This window comes from Sarcophilus harrisii, chromosome 1 (genome assembly GCF_902635505.1).
Source record: "Sarcophilus harrisii chromosome 1, mSarHar1.11, whole genome shotgun sequence".
Classification (NCBI taxonomy): domain Eukaryota; kingdom Metazoa; phylum Chordata; class Mammalia; order Dasyuromorphia; family Dasyuridae; genus Sarcophilus; species Sarcophilus harrisii.
Genome location: NC_045426.1, coordinates 712,393,190 through 712,410,525, shown reverse-complemented (window position 1 = coordinate 712,410,525; position 17,336 = coordinate 712,393,190). Strand labels below are relative to the sequence as shown.

The window sequence follows — 17,336 nt, the reverse complement described above, 5'->3', positions numbered from 1 at the left end:
CGTAGGGAGGTGCGGGCCACGTCTGCCTCCAGGGCTCCAAGGAGCCAGCACCTGTGGGGTCTCTGGTATAGAGCCAAAGGGTTGAGCTCGTGCTCCCTGGCCCCGGAAGCAGTCCTGGGGTCGGATCCAGTGCGGAGGAAGCAGTGGAGCCTCGGCGCCCACTGCCACAAGTGGCAGCTGCTCCTGCCGGTCACCACGGCTTCGACCCCAGCTATCCCCCTCCCTCTAGCCCCACTAGGCCACAGGCTGCGTGTGAGGAGTGGGAGGGCCAGGGGCCAATTGGTCGTCCGGTGTCGGTGGTCCGCTCTGGGTGTGCGGGGAGCCCCCAGGAGGGCTGGCCCCGAGCTCCGGTCCTGCCCTCCAGCCTCCGAGGACATAAACGGGAGCTCCTCTTGTTGCTTTTCCCGTAGGAGCTGGTGCGTCAGCGCGGAGTGCTGCAGCGCACGGAACGGATGGTGGACAAGATGGAGCAGGACTTAAAGACCAGCCAGAGGCACATCAACAGCATCAAGAGTATGTTCGGGGGCTTCGTCAACTACTTTAAGTCCAAGCCTGCGGACGCCGCACCTCCCCCGAATGGCGTCGTCGACCCCCAGCCTAACCCGCGGTGAGCGGCTCCATGGGACAGAGGGGCCGGCCACGCCCAGATCCACCCATCCAGGGAGCCCCAGAGCCTTTGCCAGTGGGTGCCCACAGTGGGGGCAGTGAGAGAAGGAGTGAGCTCCCAGAGCCCCCGGGAGATGGTCATTCCGACCGGGTGGTCAGAGCCACCCCGGGACCCCCTCCTCTGTGGTCCTTAAGTCCACGGCTCATAGACCCTTTTGTCTAGATTGCCCAGGGGGGAGTCGTCGGGCTTGGAGGAGTCTCCCTGACGGGATCAGCCTCTCAGCAGGGTAGACCCGCCTCACGTTAGAATGAGCGTCCTCTCCTTAGGTAACAGTCGACCATTAGAATCGATTCCCGCCTGTTGCAAACGCCCGCTCTCCCAAGGGCCTGTGAGTGTCGGGCAACCGCGGGCTTGGTCCTTGGTTTGTGAGACAAAGTCGCCTTGTTAATTACCTGCTAACCGAAATTAACAGGATTGATTATCAGCTGCCCAGAGACGTTGGGGTCACGTGACTTTGAAATGTGCATAAGGCCTCGCATGCCTTGGGCAGCTGGAACGTGAGCCCGGCTCAGGAGAGGTGAGGGCCGGACCAGCTCAGATCTGCCTCGGGGCGGGCATTGAACCCGCGGGAGCTGACAAGACACCCGCCGAGTGTTCTGGAGGCAGAAGGGAAAGGGGGCCCGCAGGGCCTCCTGCAGTGGGAGGCGAGCAAAGGAGGCAGATTCGGAGCCGTCAGGGCGAGGAGAGGGGCTGAGCCATGGGGGACCGGGAGGGGACGGTGTCGGAGGCTCGGAGCCCTCGAGCACGAGGATGGCGATGAGGAAGGGCGCCAGGCTGACTCGGAAGGCACCATCAGGTTCCCAAATCTTCTCTGCCGTGATGTCCTCATTTCCCTCCACCACACCTCCCAGGGTGGGAGTCAGGGATCCCCACTGATCACCCCCAGAGGCAGGACGAAGCTGGGCCCCCCTCAGAGCACCCCAAGCTGGCAGCCCAGCCAGACGCTGAAGGAGCTCGCTCCCAGAGACTCCTCCAGAGGCACAGAGGAACGCTTCATGTTGCGGACAGGTGGTGGGAAGGGGCCCCAGAGATGGCTGGCCCGGCCCCGAGAGGGGGGATTGTCCAGAGCTGGCTCGCCCAGCCCTGGGGGGGAAGATTGCCCCTGGTCCCCCAGGGTTGGCAGGTCAGGGTCAGGCTCGGCCGCCTTTCTTTGTTCTTTCCCCCGCACCGTGTTGTTGAAGGACCCAACAGATGTGAGCACTAGATATGTGGCCCCTTTGTCATCCTTGGTTCTTTCTCTTCCTCACGTCCCTTGTAGCCTGAAAGAAGCCCTGGCCACGAGTAAGGAGCAAGAGGAGAATTACCAAGCGAGCCACCCCAACCTCAGGCGGCTGCAGAGCTCGGGTCAGTACAAGACGGGGGTGGATCCCTGGGGGGAGGGGGGGCTCCTCCACTCCTTCACTTGGCAGAGTCCTCCAGCTGGAGCCAGTTGACAGCCACGCTGATCGCGGCAAGATGGGGCTGAGTTGTTTAGGGACACCCTTCAGGGTGGGGGGTAGGGCTAGAAGCTTCCGTAGGGAGACCACGGTCGCCCCGAGTGCCCCGGCAGTCACCAGCCTGCGGCCCCTCACCCCTCCGGCCATTTCTGGGAGCGACCTGTGGAATGGGCTCCGTGTCTGAGGAGCAAAATCTCATCAGTGATAAATTGTGCAAACAGTCAGAGTGTCCGGAGAGCGGCGCTTGCCCCACGGCCGCTGGGCTCCTCAGCAATGTGGCCAGAGCTGCGCTTTCTGCTGTGGGCCTGAGGAGCTGCGAAAACCCAGGGAACTTGGGGAAATGAGCCCCTTTGGGACATTGGGAGCTCAGGGCTGCAGGCAGCCAGTCTAAGACCCAGGAAGGGACCTTCAGCAACTCCCCTGACTTGTGGTCGTCCAGCCTCAGCTGAAACGCCCCATGGTTCTGGGGCTTGTTCCCCTAAGCCACAGCCTGAGGGGGATGCGTGTCATGAGGGCAGTGAGGGCCACCTAAGGGAGCATGGTGGCCCATGGGGGAGGGGTGCTTTGGGCAGCCAGTGGGAGGGAAAGTCCCACCGGGATGAGGTGGGCAACGGCAGGGCCCGGGCTGGCCCTTGGTTCTGGGGAGTGCTCTGAGCATTGGAAACAAAGAGCCTCCCTATCAGAGGGGGGCACCTCCTTGTGCATGGACTTCCCCCTCCCCCGGGCCCCTGGCAAGCACTGGCAGGGCAGCGTCTGTCTGGCCACATGATCGTCGCCTCACTCGGCGCTTCAGGGATGTCACTTTGGGTCCTCCTGCCCTCTCGGACCCCAGGATCTCGTGATGGTTGCACTTTCGTGACTTCAGAGTTGACAAAATGCTTAATGTTTTTAGTTGCTTCCATAGCAAACAGGGAGGTTTGCGAGCACTGTTGTGTTTTTTTACACATGATTTTACAGATGAAGGGTCTCCCAGCTCACAAATGGGGGGGACACATGTCCGAGGCAGGTCCCTCCTGGAGGATCTCATTTCCTCCTTCCCGGCCAGGGAGGCGAGTCTGGAGCGAGCTCCTGGGGCCATGGCTTGCTGACCTTTCTGGCTGCAGCTCCCAGGGCTGACGGGCAGTTTAGTAAAAGCCCGTCGTGGGGGGAGGGGCTCACTTTGCTGCCTCTGTAGTCCAGAGGCGAAGACCCCAGCAGAGAGGACATGCCCGAGACACCTGCTGTGTGCCAGGAGCTGGGCATGCAGAAACACAAAGGGGGTGTCCCCTGCCCTCAATGCCCTGACATTCTTAGGAGAAACAGCCTGCCCCCATCCCACCCACCCCAGCCTGCAAGAGGGGAGGGGCCTGCAGGGGCCGTCTTGAGTCACTGCTTCTCTCAAACAGATGCCATTGGTGGGACCCATTCTGCCGTCGGTGCGGACGCCTATCCCAAGAATCAGTATCTCCGAGAATATCACCAAAAAATCGACAGCAATCTGGGTAAGCCTCCAACACCCGGGCCTTGGGCACCAGCCTCCTCCCCCGGCCCTAAGGAGTCAGCTACTCAGCGCCCCGGAGAGCCGCTGCCCCTTGGTTTTGGTGGCGTGGTTGGGGGACGCCCGGGGTTACACAGCTCGTGTCAGGAGTCTGGGGTCAGATTTGAACCTGCTGTCAGGGCCGCTGCTGCATCCTCTGCCTTGCGAAAATCTCTGTTACTGTTTGGTCGCGTGTGACTCTGTGATCCCTTTTGGGGTTGTCTTGGCAAAGGCACTGGAGTGCCCAGGTCTTGTTACTGAGGACTCGGGCAAGGATGAGAGCCCTGGTGGGGCAAGATCACGTGCTCTAGGGGCCGGCTGTCAAGGTGCCTTGATGGACAGGGGGAGGGGGAGGGGGACACAGGAAGTTTCTGAAGCGTGTCTGACCTCGCCATCTTGCTCTCCTCCAGTCCCCCGCTCACCAAAACCCATTGATTCCTGTTACGAGGGAATCTGTGTAAAGCGCTTGGCAAACCTTGAGGGAAATGCTATTAGTAGGAGCGCAGGTTCACCCTTGAAACTCTCCATTTGTCACTGGAAGTTCGCTATCATCTGGCCCTTCCGGTTCTCTCCCCTCTAAGATTCCAGGTTCCGTGGGTGGCCCTGCAGCTCTTAGCTCCTCCCTTTTCCCTGGCCCCCCCAGCTGGGCTCAGATACTGCCTTGTGAGGACCCCTTTTTTAAAGAAGGGTCCTTCCATCCCCTTGGGATGCATCTCAGACACCACCAGCTTTGGGCGGGAAAGACGCTCCGTCACGTCTGGCTGCGGGGTCACCTCTAGGGTCTCTGTGTTGTCACAGGAACAGCTTCGAGCTGTTGCCCGTCTTCCTCGTCACTTAGGTTGCTTTTTTGTGTCTCAGTATTTCCTCCCTAAGTGGCTCCTGCCCAGCCTCCCCGAGCTCCTTCCCTGCAGAATTTTAGTCCTTGGGCTCTTCCCTCTGCTTGGTCGAGCCCCGGAGGTGACTTTGCTCTCCCGGGTTCAGCAGGTTCGCTGACCCCGGTTGTGAGATTGGGGGGAGGTGGAGGAGATAGCTCTCCTTTGGCACAAGGCCCTCCCTTTCCCTTCGGCTCTCCTCTCCTTGCATGTGATAGCCCCCAAGGGCTATGTGAGGAGGCCGTGCATTCGGACTCCTGCCGTTTTAGGAACCTAAGGAACGTCTCAGCGGATTCAGGCTGATGCTCTGGCCCTCCTCGATGGTGACAGAGAGCCTGGAACAGTCCTGTTTGCCGGGGGGTCAGACCCCAGTGAGGGGGGCAGTGGTGACTGAGGCTGGGAGTCAGCCCGTGTCACTGCTGTGGGCCCGGGCTACTGCTCTCTGGAAGGTCGGGGCAAGAGACCGGGTCCGTCAGCACTTTGAGGAAGCGTCCTGTGTGTGGGCACTGGCCCAAGTGCTGGGAATACGGAAGCGGAGGACCTGGGCCCTACCCTCGAGATGTTCAGTCTCAACGAGATGGTCAGGGCGGATTTCAGGTCATCAGCAGAGGGATTCGGAGGGCTTGGGACAGGCTTCTTGTGGCAGGAGGGGAGGGGAAGAAGGAGTTGCAGCTGGGAGATGGAGGGTCTTAGAGGAGGAGTGTGGCCAAATGCCCCGGGCTGCAGGGAAGGGGGAGATATGTAAGAAGACTGGAGAGGTGACATGAGAGTCCGACGAAACTTTGCACTGGATCGTGGGGGGTAGCAGGAACTAAAGTTTGCTGGGGGGGGGGGGGGGGGATGGACAGACTGGAGCGGGCAGACATGAGGCAGGTCCTTTGCCAGCAGCTGTGTAGTAGCCCAGGTGTGCACCAGGTGGGAGCAGTGTTGGGAGGGAAGGACCATATTCGATGAATTTTGGAGAGGTGACGTCGACCAGCCTTGGCAACCGTATTAGCTGTGGAGGGCGAGAGGCTGATTGCTCCCTGTCCGTGAGCCTGGGGGCCTGGGAACTTGGGGGTGCCCGAAGGCTGGGGAGTGAGAACGGGCCCATCTTGGGCACGCTGAGCACACCGAGGGGTTGCCAGGGCCAGGGGCCGGTGCAGGTGGACAACCTGACCCTGCCCGTTTTCTCTCCGTGCAGATGAGATGTCCAAGGGACTCAGGCGGCTCAAAGACATAGCCCTGGGCATGCAGACGGAAATAGACGAACAAGACGAGCTTCTCGGCCGGCTCACGACCAAGGTTGAGAATTTAGACATCAACATCAAAAGCACAGACAAGAAAGTCCGGCAGCTTTAGAGACAGATGAGGTTTTCTGGTCTTTCGGCCCGGAATGATTGGAGAAATTCTTTCCTTCCCAAGACGTTCTCCAAAACCTGGGAGAAAACCATTTCACTGCTTTATTGATTTAAGTTACTGATCAAACCGTGTCTGCAAGTGATCCAAGAGCATGAGGCTGCTGAAGGGTTAGTGACCCGGGACGGACCGGAGGGAGGGCCGGTGCCCCGGACGCTTTGCTGGAATGGACCTGATCACCCTGGGAAACGGTGCTGATGTGAACACTGGAGACCTGCCGTGCTCTTCCCCCAGAGCCATCGCCCCTCAGGGGGCCCAGGCCGCTTTGTCTCGTTGTTGGAGGTGGAATCGCCTCCCCGGCTCCATCCAACGGCACGATGTCCTGCAAAGGTTCCGAGACCTCTCCCCTCTAGTGTTAGCTGTTCCAGCTCCTCCCATCAGCCTTTCTTCCCAGAGCAGCAGCATCCCAGGCTGCTGGGCGCCTTCTCCCCCTGCCCCAGGGGCTTTGCCAGTGGGGCCCTTCTTTCAGATCCCCCGGCGGTCCTTGCTGACTGTCTGCCCACAATTAGGAGTAGACCACCCCTCTGAGGCCCTGGAGAACCCCAAGAGTGTGTGCCTTTCCCAAGAACTGGACAAAAACCTCTCTTTGTGCCATCTCCCCCTCCCCCTGCACATTAGCTGGCTCGGGACAAAACCTTAGGGTGTGACACAATTACAGCACTTTGACTAATCCCTGTCCTCAATCTCCTGCAAGTCTTTTACTAGAGGAGGTTTGAAAACTTAGGGTCTGACTCAGAGATGAGTCCCCGGCAGGAAGGGGCAGGATCCTGTCACCAGACCAGCTTCCTGGACTTTGTCCCTCCTCCGTGGCTCAGGCTCTGCCCCAGTCCTTGTCTCTGGTGAGAATTTCTGAAACTACACGGTGCCCCAAAGCCAGGGGCAGGGGGGAGGGAGGGAGACCCTCACACCTGCTGAGGCAGAGGTACGCCTGTGAGTGTGAGGGAGAGCAGACCATCCGGGATGGGCTACCCGACTTCTTCCAGCCAAGTCTTCCTTGGGAGCCTTGCCATCTTGGGTAAGGATCACAGTTTTCTGTCTCTCCGTCTCTTTCTTTCTTTCTCAATCTCTGTCCTCTCTTCTCTCTCTCTCCCTCTTTTTTTCTATCTTTCCTTCTCTCTGTCCTCTCTCCTTATGTCTCTCTGTAGCTATAAAACACACATACACACCCATATAGCGCTGAATGCTACCAACCACATTACCAGATACCAGCAAAGAATTGTGGATCCACTTTAATGGGCCGGACCCAGACTCGGTTCCCTTCCCGAGCCTTGAGGGAGAGTGATTTCTTAAGTAAGACGCTCGGCCGGGGAGCAGCTGCCTCCTCACGGGCCCGCTTTAAAGCCCCTTGCTTCCAAGGAGCCTTTTTCACAAGTGGGAGTTTCCATTGCCCTTCGTGCCTGTGACACCTTCAGGTGCTCCGTGCCTTTCTGACCTTGGACATTTTGCTCCTTTGCAGCCTGCAGAGGGGCCGAGGGCTGGGGTGCAAGCCTCCCGGCTTGTTCTCTCTGGGATGGCGGCAAGGCTGGAGATCTGCCATCTCCCCACCCTGCTCAGGCCTCCGCCTGCAGCCTCCTGATGATGAGCACGAAGGGAGAAGCAAAAGTGGCTCTGAAGGGGAAGGGAGTTAGGTCAGGCTGGCAGGACTCCCACAGCCCCCCGTTAGGGTCCCCACTAGTCGTTCCAACCAGACTAAACTGGAGGGGCTTTGGGGGCACAGATTCTGAGACCGTCCTCGGCCAGCCTTGGGAGCTTAATTCCATTTAGCGATGCCTTTCTTGAACTTCCCCCTTCTCACTTGTTTATCTGCTGATGTTTCATTCTGAAAGGGATGGACTGTTATGTCCTGGGCTTGGAAAAGTGACATTTAAGGGATCCAGTCTCTCCTGTCTTTCAGGGTACTGGCGAGTGCTGGAAAACTAGGGGAGATCCTTAAGCACAAGTGGTTCCACGTAGGCAGTCTAACCCTTGCTGAAATGTCTCCTTTTGAGGGTCCTGAAGTCTCTTGATCATCAGGGAGGAGCATGTTTTGTGGGCACTAGAGTTGGCTGTAGTCAGAGCATGTCTTTGGGACATTATCTCACTTGGAAAGAAGCGCAATGGGAATCTTGTTCTCGTACCCTCTGTATACTTTGGTGGGGAAGATTAAGTGTTTCTCCTTAACTCTCCACAAAGTCTGAGGGGTTTGGCCGGGTCAGAGTCTCAGATGCAGACCTGCTTGAGACCAAGGGGAAGAACACGGGTGCTGACTCTGGGACCCAGCCCTGGCTGTGCTCCTCGCCCACAGCCCAGCGGAGAGAATCGTCCCTGGAGGCACAGGAACACACGCACTAACACAGAATCGTCGTGGAGAGCCGACTCTCGGAGCCGATGTCCTGCCCTCCCTTCTGCCAGAGACAAAGGCTGACCCAACCCGAGATTGCAGCTGGGCCGGCTTCTGTCTCTTGCATCCCACTCCATTCTCCTCAATCGTGCTGAGGTTGTTGGATGTGGCTTCTCACAAAAGCTACAAATGCAGAGGACAACCTGGGGCCCGGGATGAGCCTGGAAACAACCGTGGCTCATTCTCCATAATGCAGCTTTCCCGTTCTGGGCTTGGGTCTGAAGGCCGCTGCCCAGCTAATACCAGTTCTTCTCTTGAAGACCGCTGTGAACCCTCAACCAGCACAACCCTTTCTGTGCTTCCTCTGGAAAAGAACACTTGGGGTGGAAGGCAAGACTTACACTCAGATCAAAAGGCAGGCTCAAGGATGCAGTTCATCTTCAGTAAATCTAGTTTGATTTTGTTGATCTATGATTTTAATTAATTAAACCATATCTGTTACTAATCTCACATTTAACAAATACAAATCCTTTCATGGAGACTAAAAGCAAAAGGCTTGTCTTTTAGCAATTTTTTCTGTAAAAATTGAAATGTTAGATCATTAAAAGTGCTTACTGTACAGTGGAGGGAAGTGCTCGGCTTTTCAATTTTGTACAATAATTTTGTAATTTACAATTTTGTACTAATGATCAACTGCGAAAGACTTGATTGCTTTGATCAATACAGTGATCAAAGATCATTCCAAAACACTCATGATGGAGAAAAGGGAACTGATGAGTTTCTGAGTACAAATTTATGTAGATTTTTTTTCTCTTTTTTTTTTTTTTTTTTGTAATTTGGCTAATACAAAAATATGTTTTGCATGATTTCAAATATATCATTTTGCTCAATACAGTGGGGAAGGGGTACAAGAGAGGGAGAGAATTAGAAATAAAAAGAAAAAAATGTTCAAAATAAAAGTTTTTGAAATCTAGATAGTATAAAGTCCTCAAGGGCAGGAACTCTTCACAGTATCCCCAAGGTGGAACAACTTAAGAATCAGAGAGCTGGAGTTGGAAGAGCCAGGGATGTCTCAATCCAACTCCTTCCTTTCACAAGTATGGAAACAGGCTTAGGGATTAAGCTTAATTGCCCATGGTTACAGAGATAGTCACAATAGGAAAGTTCTTTCCACTGTACCAACTTCCCTCCTTTAGAAACTATCCAGTCCAACTTTCACCAAATGAGGATCTGGCTAGCACACCCAACCACTGCCATCCAGCCTTTGCTCGAAGGCCTCCTATGGAGGGAACCCAGGACAGTCCATTCCCACTCGTGCACTGCAGTGATTCTTGGCAGGTTTTGAATCACAGTAAGCTTAGATTGGCTTCTTGATGATCTCCCCCATTGCCCTTAGTGTCCCCTTTGGGACCAAGTGGGACAATTCTTCGACACAATAGCATCAAATGCTCACTCACCCATGCCCATGTCTGCTGTCCTCCAGGCCGAACATCCCCAGTTCCTGAAGATCTAGTTCTATGGCAGTGTAGCGACCCTTCTTTATCCTGGTTCCATTTTTGCCTCTGTGTTTCCAGTAGCCATCGCAATGTAGTGAGTGTTTATTCATTTGAATGGAAACAAAAATTGGGAAGGCGAGTTTGGTGAAGGAATTCCACTGGTTTTGGTGAATAAAACACTTGGAAGTGATACAGGAATCAAGAGGGGGCTTCAGGCACCAGCTTGCCGTATACCGGGTGCCCGAGGGACCAAGTGTCCTTTGTCTCCCGGCCAGCTGAAAAACTTGGTGGATTTTTAGTCTGAAAGAGAGATGATCTCCAAGTATTTGGAGGGTCTCATTCCCTGTCAGCTTTTCACAATGGGCAGGTACAGTAGGAGACTAGGAGATGTACATATATGTGTGTATGCATATATATGCACATGTAAATAAATAAACATACATGTATATGTGTGAGCATATATATATATGTATGAAAATGAAAACAACCCTGAGGTTTCATCCCATACTCTGCAAAATGTCAAAGTTTTCAAAAGATGACCATAATCTTAGATTTGTGAGACGACAAGTATTCCGACACATTTAGGGGGACGGGACCGTATATATTGACACAACCATATTGAAGAAAAATTTTGAATTATGCATATAAATTGACCAAAATGTCATATCCTCTCAGCCAGAGATCATTGCTGGGCTTGTCCTCCAAAGAAGCCATTGATGAGAAGAAAACCCCTGTGTACACCAAAATATTTGCTGTAGTTTTGTGTGTGTGTGTGTGACAGCAAAGAATTAAAAATAAAGCTGCCCTTTGGGGAATGACCAAACAAATTTTAGTACACAGATGTAGTGGAAGATTACTATAAGAAGTCAATATAATGGATTCAAAGAAGCAGGGAAAATCATCACAGACAAGATAAAAATGTAGACAGAGATTACAACGATGTCAACCATACACCAAAAAAAAAAAAAAAAAAAAAAAAAAAAAAAAAAAAAATCAGAAGTGAATGTTACAAAAGTATAAAGAATAAATCTAAATCACTATTGATTAGAGAAATGCAAATTAAAACAACTCTGAAGTACCAACTCATCTGCCAAATTGGCTAAGGTGGCAAAAAGAAGGAAAATGATAAAACATTGGAGCAAAATGTGACAAAATTGGGAACATTAAGGCAAGGCGGGGTGGAGTTGTGAACTGATCCAACCATTGTGGAGAGCAAGTTGGAATTATGCCTAAAGGACTGTAAAACTATGTACACTACTAGGTCTGTATCCCAGGGAGATGTGGGAGGAAAAAAATAAGGGAAAGGCCTATTTGTACAAAAATATTTATAGCAGCTCTTTTTGTAGTTGTTAAAATTTGGAAATTGAGGGGATGGCCATCAATCAGTGACTCTAAACAAGCTGGGGCACATGATTGTACTATAAGAAAGGATAAGCAGGATGACTTCAGAAAAACATGGAAAGACATAAACTGATACAGAGTGAAGTGAGGAGAACCTGGAGAACATTGTACATGGTAATAGCACTCTGTGGTTCAGGGTTATACTGGACACTGAGATGCCTTGTCTTCTGAGAGTTTATACTCTACGAGGGGAAATAAATATCGAGTAAATACAAACTGTATTCAGAGTTAAATTGTGAAGGAAGAGGAGCATCAAGAATAACGAGGGGGAACAGGAAAGGTCTCTTGTGGGGGATGGCATTTCAGCCTCCAAAGGAAGGGATTCCAACCAGGGACCCAGGTGAGAAAGAAGAAACATCCTCGTTATGGAAGAAAGGCTGTGCAGATGCATGAGGAAAGTCAAAGACCACTCTGCCAGGAATACAGTCAGTCAATAAACACTTATTGAGCACTTACTATGTACTAATAAACAAAGAAAGACAAGTAGAGCCTTCTGCCAAGAATACAGTCAATAAACATTTATTGAGCACTTACTATTGTGAGAGATGTAGAAGACCCTTACCCAAAATGATTACTCAGAGATCACTCAGTAGAAGGCAGAAAAGTTGTTTATTGAAAACCTCCGGAGCATGAGCCGTCCCATCGTGAGATAAGAAAGAGAAAGCTCGAGGTAGGAGGACTAAAGAAGTAGTAAAGATACACAGCTTTTATACAAGAAATTACATCACAAGTAAGAGAGCATTGAGAAAGGGAGGGGGAGGCATCTAATTGGTTGTTGCTATTTGAGGAGATTGGAATGGAAGTTTCTGTTTCCCTGAAATCTGATTTCAGGGAAACAGAAAGTCAGGCCTTTAGGCTTAATCAAGCAGATAGTGGTCCAGCTAATAGATTAAATATCAATAAATGTCAAATACCGATAAATGTCGCTCAGGTTAAGTAAATATGTTTCTAGCTGGCCAAAGCTCAAGTAAATATGAGCCTGCACATATTATACAGGTCAGAGGGGAAACACAGAAATAATAAAGTACAGAAAAAGAATTCATACATTCCTGTAAGTTCTTCATCTTATCTGTCTCTATTCCATACGCTATGTACTAAGAAACAGAGAAAGGCAAGTAGACACTCTGCCAAGAATAGTCAGTCAACAAATACACTTACTGTGTACTAATAAACAAAGAAAGGAAAGTAGACACTCTGCCAGGAATAGTCAATAAACACTTATTGAGCACTTACTGTGTACTAAGAAACAAAGAAAGGCAAGTAGACACTTCCAGGAATACAGTCAACCAATAAACATTTATTGAGCACTTACTGTGTACTAAGAAACAAAGAAAGGTAAAAGACCCCAATTGTAACACATGGAGAAGAAGAATGTGAAACCAGACATGGAAAGGTAGCTAGATCGTGCAGATAGACAGAGGATGCCAGACAGGAGGCTCTATGCTAGCCCAGGGATCGAGCCACTCACAGCTGCTTGGGTAGGTGAATGTGGTTAGTCCTGTACTATAGAAGACCATTTAATGGGGGAAGGGACAGGTGACTCAGCCAGCAGCCCCTAGACCTGGGTGCATCCACATCTGCCCGGGGCACAGAAGTAACTGCCCACAACAGGCTTGAAGGGCCAAGAATAAGGTCAACTCCACAGTAACCACTGGGATGTCTCTAACCAGGGAGTCAGGGCTGCTGTTTTAATGGACAATTCGTGTAGGAGTCACCAGACTCTGGGAAAGGATGGAGTGGATCGGGTTCTTGGCTGAAAACTTCAAGGATCTGGCCAGGGAAAGATCAAGAACTTTGGATTCTCCTTGCTCACCCCCTCCCTCTTCCTTCTCCTCCATCCCAGATACCTCCAGGTGCTCTAGCACAAGCAAGGCCCCCACCCTCAGCTGAACAAAGCCCCTGCCCTCAGCTGAGCAGGGGGCCGACCATCTTAGGGAGATGGAAGGTAACTGAGAGGTCGGCCAGTCCAATCTTTGCCCAGATCTGCAGCTAGTAGTGGACAAGTCATCGTCCGATCTCCACTTGAAGAAAAGCACCAGTGACAGGGAGCTCACTACATCCATTGCACGTCTAGGCAGCAATAATTCTGCAGGAGAATTTCCTTTATGTGGATCCAAAATCTATTTTTTAGCAGCTTCCACTAATCAGTCCCTGTTTCGCCATCTAACAATGGCCAAGAGAGGAAACCTAATCCTCCAAGAGACAATCTTTGTCTTCTCACTAAAAAATCCCCTGGTCCTCCATTGGTCCTCCTTTGGTTTAAGATGTTTGTTCCTCATCGTTCCTCCGGCCTTTCCAGCCTGTCAATGCCTGTCCTCTCCAGCAGGAACAGAATTAAATCTTGGCACAGGATATTGTGATCCCCTGTAGAGGGCCAGAACTCTGAAAAGGTGGACTTAAATCTAGGGCAGCAAGGTACTTAGAGTTAAGTATATACTTAGTACTTAGTTTGGGAATGTAATGGTTGTGCATGCTCAGTGTGTTGTAGTGATGTAATCATACTGGAGTATTTAAAGGAAGTCTCAGCCACAGAAGATTCTCTCTCAGCCACAGACACAAGAGAAGATGCCAAGGACTCGGGCTGTTCCTGAGGTCCTCCAGAGAACTAGTCCGGACTTTACAATCCCCAGTTTACAGTTGAGGAATTGAGATAGAAGTCAAGTGATTTATCCACGATTCCACAATAAGTGTCTGAGGCTGGATTTGAATTGAGGTCTCCCTGACTTTCAGCCCAGGACTTTCCACTGCTCCCCCTAGCTGTCTTCTAGATGGCCTTTGAACTGAACCAATATTTGTAGAGATGTAGTAGTTCCAAGAGGCACAAGAAGGAGAGCATTCCAGGCATTGAGGATGGTTTGTACAAAGGGGTAAAAATGGAAAAGGAAATGTCCCACTTAAGGGTAGTCAGGAATCCAGTGGCCTGAGAGCGCCTCCCTCTGTTCTTCTCTGGACAGAGCCTCCCTGGCAGAATTGCACCTGCATCCCTACTCCCTCCTTTCTCTCCTATTAGATGCCAAGGGAATGAGATAGACCACCTCTGTTCCTTGCTGGCCAACAGTTCCCAGCTTCCTTTTTCTCATTGCTCCAAGCAAAATGCCCAGGCCTTCCCCCAAAATTCTCTCTTCCCATCCAGGGCAGCACCATCCTCCAGCTACACGGGGCCATAAGATCATAAAGTGCTACCTTTAATTGCCCTTCTCCCTCACCTTGCCCTGATGGCTGATCTTTATAGATTACTAATTCTGTCAATTTTACCTCCACATTTTTCACTTTCATCCCTTCCTCTTCACTCACAGATATAACTTTCATTGAGAGCCTTGCCTCCTCAGCTGGGCTGTTGGAATAAATCTCACTGTTTTAATTTTTCCCATTTGGGTGGTATAGTGAGCATAGTGTTGGACCTAGAATCAGGAAGATACCTGTTCATAATCCAGTCCCAGATTCTTCCCAGCTGTGTGTCCCTGGGCAAGTCATTTTATTATATTACACAGCAATAGCAAGATTATATGATAATCAACTGTGATGGACCTGGCTCTTTTTTTTTTTTTAACAACGAATCTATTGTCTGTTGTCATTTTTTTCTTTTACCTTTTGATCTGATTTTTCTTGTGCAATATGAAACTTTCAGTACCATGCACGAGCTGGTGAACCATGTCACGGTGGAGCACAAGGGAGGCCCGAGCAGAGCAGCCATATCTGCTACTGGGAGGACTGTCCCAAGAAAGGCAAATCCTTCAAGGCCAAATACAAGCTCATTGGCTTTGAAGGCCGGTAAAATCTAATTATATTTGGTCTTAGAGGCAATAGGGAGGAACTAGAGTTTATTGAGTAGGGGATTTACATCCTTGGACATGCATTTGAGGAAAATCACTTTAGAAACTGAATGGAGGGTGGTCCAGAATGGGGAGAGACTTGAGGCAGTCAGATCCCCCAGCAGTTATTGCAGTAGTCCAGGCATGAGGTGATGAGAGTCTGCACCAGGATGAGAACAGGGTCCGTGGAGAAAAGGAGGCATATTGGAGGGATGCTCTAGAGGTGAAACTGATGAGAGATGCTACACTGGTGAAATGGATGAGATGCTACACTGGGGAAATGGATGAGATACTGCACAGGCAAACTCATGGGAGATGCTATACAGTGAAACTGATCAGACATATTGTAGAGGTAAAATTGGTAAGAGACATGCACAGGTGAAATGGAAATGAGATGCTGCACAGATGAAAACCGATGAGAGGTGATGTACAGGTGAAACTGATGAGAGATGCTACACAGGTGAAAATGAGATGCTACACTGATGAAATGGATGAGATATTGCACAGATGAAATCAACATGAAATGCTACACAGGTGAAATGGACATGAGATACTGCATGGGTAAACTTATAAGAGATGCTGTACAGGTGAAATTGATGAAAGATGCTACACAGGTGAAATGGATGAGATACTGCACAGGTGAAATGAACATGAGATGCTGCACTGATGAAATTAATGAGATGCTACACTGGTGAAAGTGATGAAAGAGGCTGAGGTGAAATGGACAGACCTTGGCACCAGCTTTGACTGGGAGAAGAGAGAAGAGGAAGTAAGAGATAGTGAGAGTCCAGAGGAACTCCTGAGTTAGGAGTCTAAGGGACTGGAAGGAGTGTAGGACCCTGAATAGGGAAGGAAGGAGAGGGAGGAGGTTTAGGAGGAAAGAGAATGAGTATGGATTTGAGCATATTGGATCAATACCTCATTTTATGGATGAAGATACTCAAGCCAGAGGGGGTATAGGACTTTTCCAAAGTCACAAAGCCAGGTTTTAAAAGGTAAATCTAATACTCGACTCCAGACACATGCAGCTGCTCCCCCAATCAATTCATGACCTTAAAACTCTAAATGCTATTATTCCCCTTTTATAGAAAGAAGATAAGATCAGCCATGAAGTTCTCCATGCATTTCCTCTTGCTGACAAATATCAGGGCAAAGCACTTTCCTTCTTTGAGCCTTGTTTTCCTCATCTGTAAAAGGAGAGCGAGCTGAGCTCAATGACTCCAAAGGTCCTTCCCAAATCTTAAGAAGCTATAAATGCTAAGATCTCTGAACCGGGAGGTCTCAGACCCTGACTCAGTGGCTGAGCAGGAAATTTTACTGCTGTTGTCATCTACCCCAAGTTCTTCTTCCTGGCTGCTGACAGCTCTTGAGATCCCAGAGCCATTTTCCATCATGACATGATTCTGGGCTAAGCACTGAGGAAACCCACACCTCCTCTCCCTCCCCCTCAAAAAAAAAAAAAAAAAAAAAAAAAAAAAAAGGGAAGCAAGAGTCCCTGCCTTAAGGAGCTTATGTTCAATAGAACAGGACATATAGGAGTTAGGGAAGGGAATTTTGGTCTAGGGAATCACAAGTGCAGTTAAGTCAGCAAGTATTTGTAATGCACCTATATGTGCTAAGTAGTGCTATATGTAAAGCACCTGTAATGTCCGGGCTAGCTTTCTCTGGAGTCTGGAGTCTGAGCTTGAGCTCGAGCACACTCTCACTGGAGTCCTTCTCAAGTCTGCTTATTTCAAGTCCTCCCAGCCCTTATATACTTTAGTACCATTACATCACTACAACACACTGAGCATGTGGCAACCATTACATCACCATAGTAAGTACTAAGTATATATGAACTAGAGAACCATCATCTCATCATTCCCACTGAGTTAACACCCTGCTGTATCTTTGCTTCAAGTAGACTTTTCTCAGAGTTCCCCACTATCTGCGGGTCCTCTACAAGCACCCACTGTGCCAAGTGCTGGAAAATGCAAAAAACATTTCTTGCTCTTGAGAGATTAACAAATGGGTTTCCAGGGCATTCCATTCCAAGGGTCTAACAAAGCTCAAAGAGAGAGTTCCTATAGCTTTAGCAGGTGAAACTCCTTCATCGTTACCGGGGCTGCCTTTAAAGTTAAAAAGCCGCCATGTTCCCTCTTTCTAGGTGGCTCCTCCTTAACATCAGGCATGTGGTTGCTGAGAAAGTAAAGACTGCTCTCCCAACAAGTTCTGATGATTGCTCAATTACCTAATTACTGCAGCTACATCAAGTTCCTCTGATCCAGCCAGTAAAACGCTTCTTCCTCTTTTCCAGAATAGGTGGAACCCACTATTCCTAGCAGCAGCTCTGAATGGTAAAGAGTTTTTCCAAACGCCAAACCAAAATCTTCCCATCTGCACCTGACTTCTGTTGCTCCCAGTTCTGCCTCCTGGAGC

General features: G+C 50.5%; 1 protein-coding gene across 1 annotated transcript; it reads left to right on the top strand.

Annotated features, from left to right (window-relative positions):
- The first annotated feature begins 383 nt into the window (after positions 1 to 383).
- SNAP29 (synaptosome associated protein 29) lies at positions 384 to 8,835 on the top strand. Its single transcript, XM_031949035.1, has 4 exons — positions 384 to 607; positions 1,926 to 2,011; positions 3,489 to 3,584; positions 5,675 to 8,835. The coding sequence occupies exons 1-4, from the start codon at positions 453 to 455 to the stop codon at positions 5,830 to 5,832; spliced, it is 495 nt and encodes a 164-aa protein (XP_031804895.1). The 5' UTR covers positions 384 to 452; the 3' UTR covers positions 5,833 to 8,835.
- The last annotated feature ends 8,501 nt before the right edge of the window (positions 8,836 to 17,336 follow it).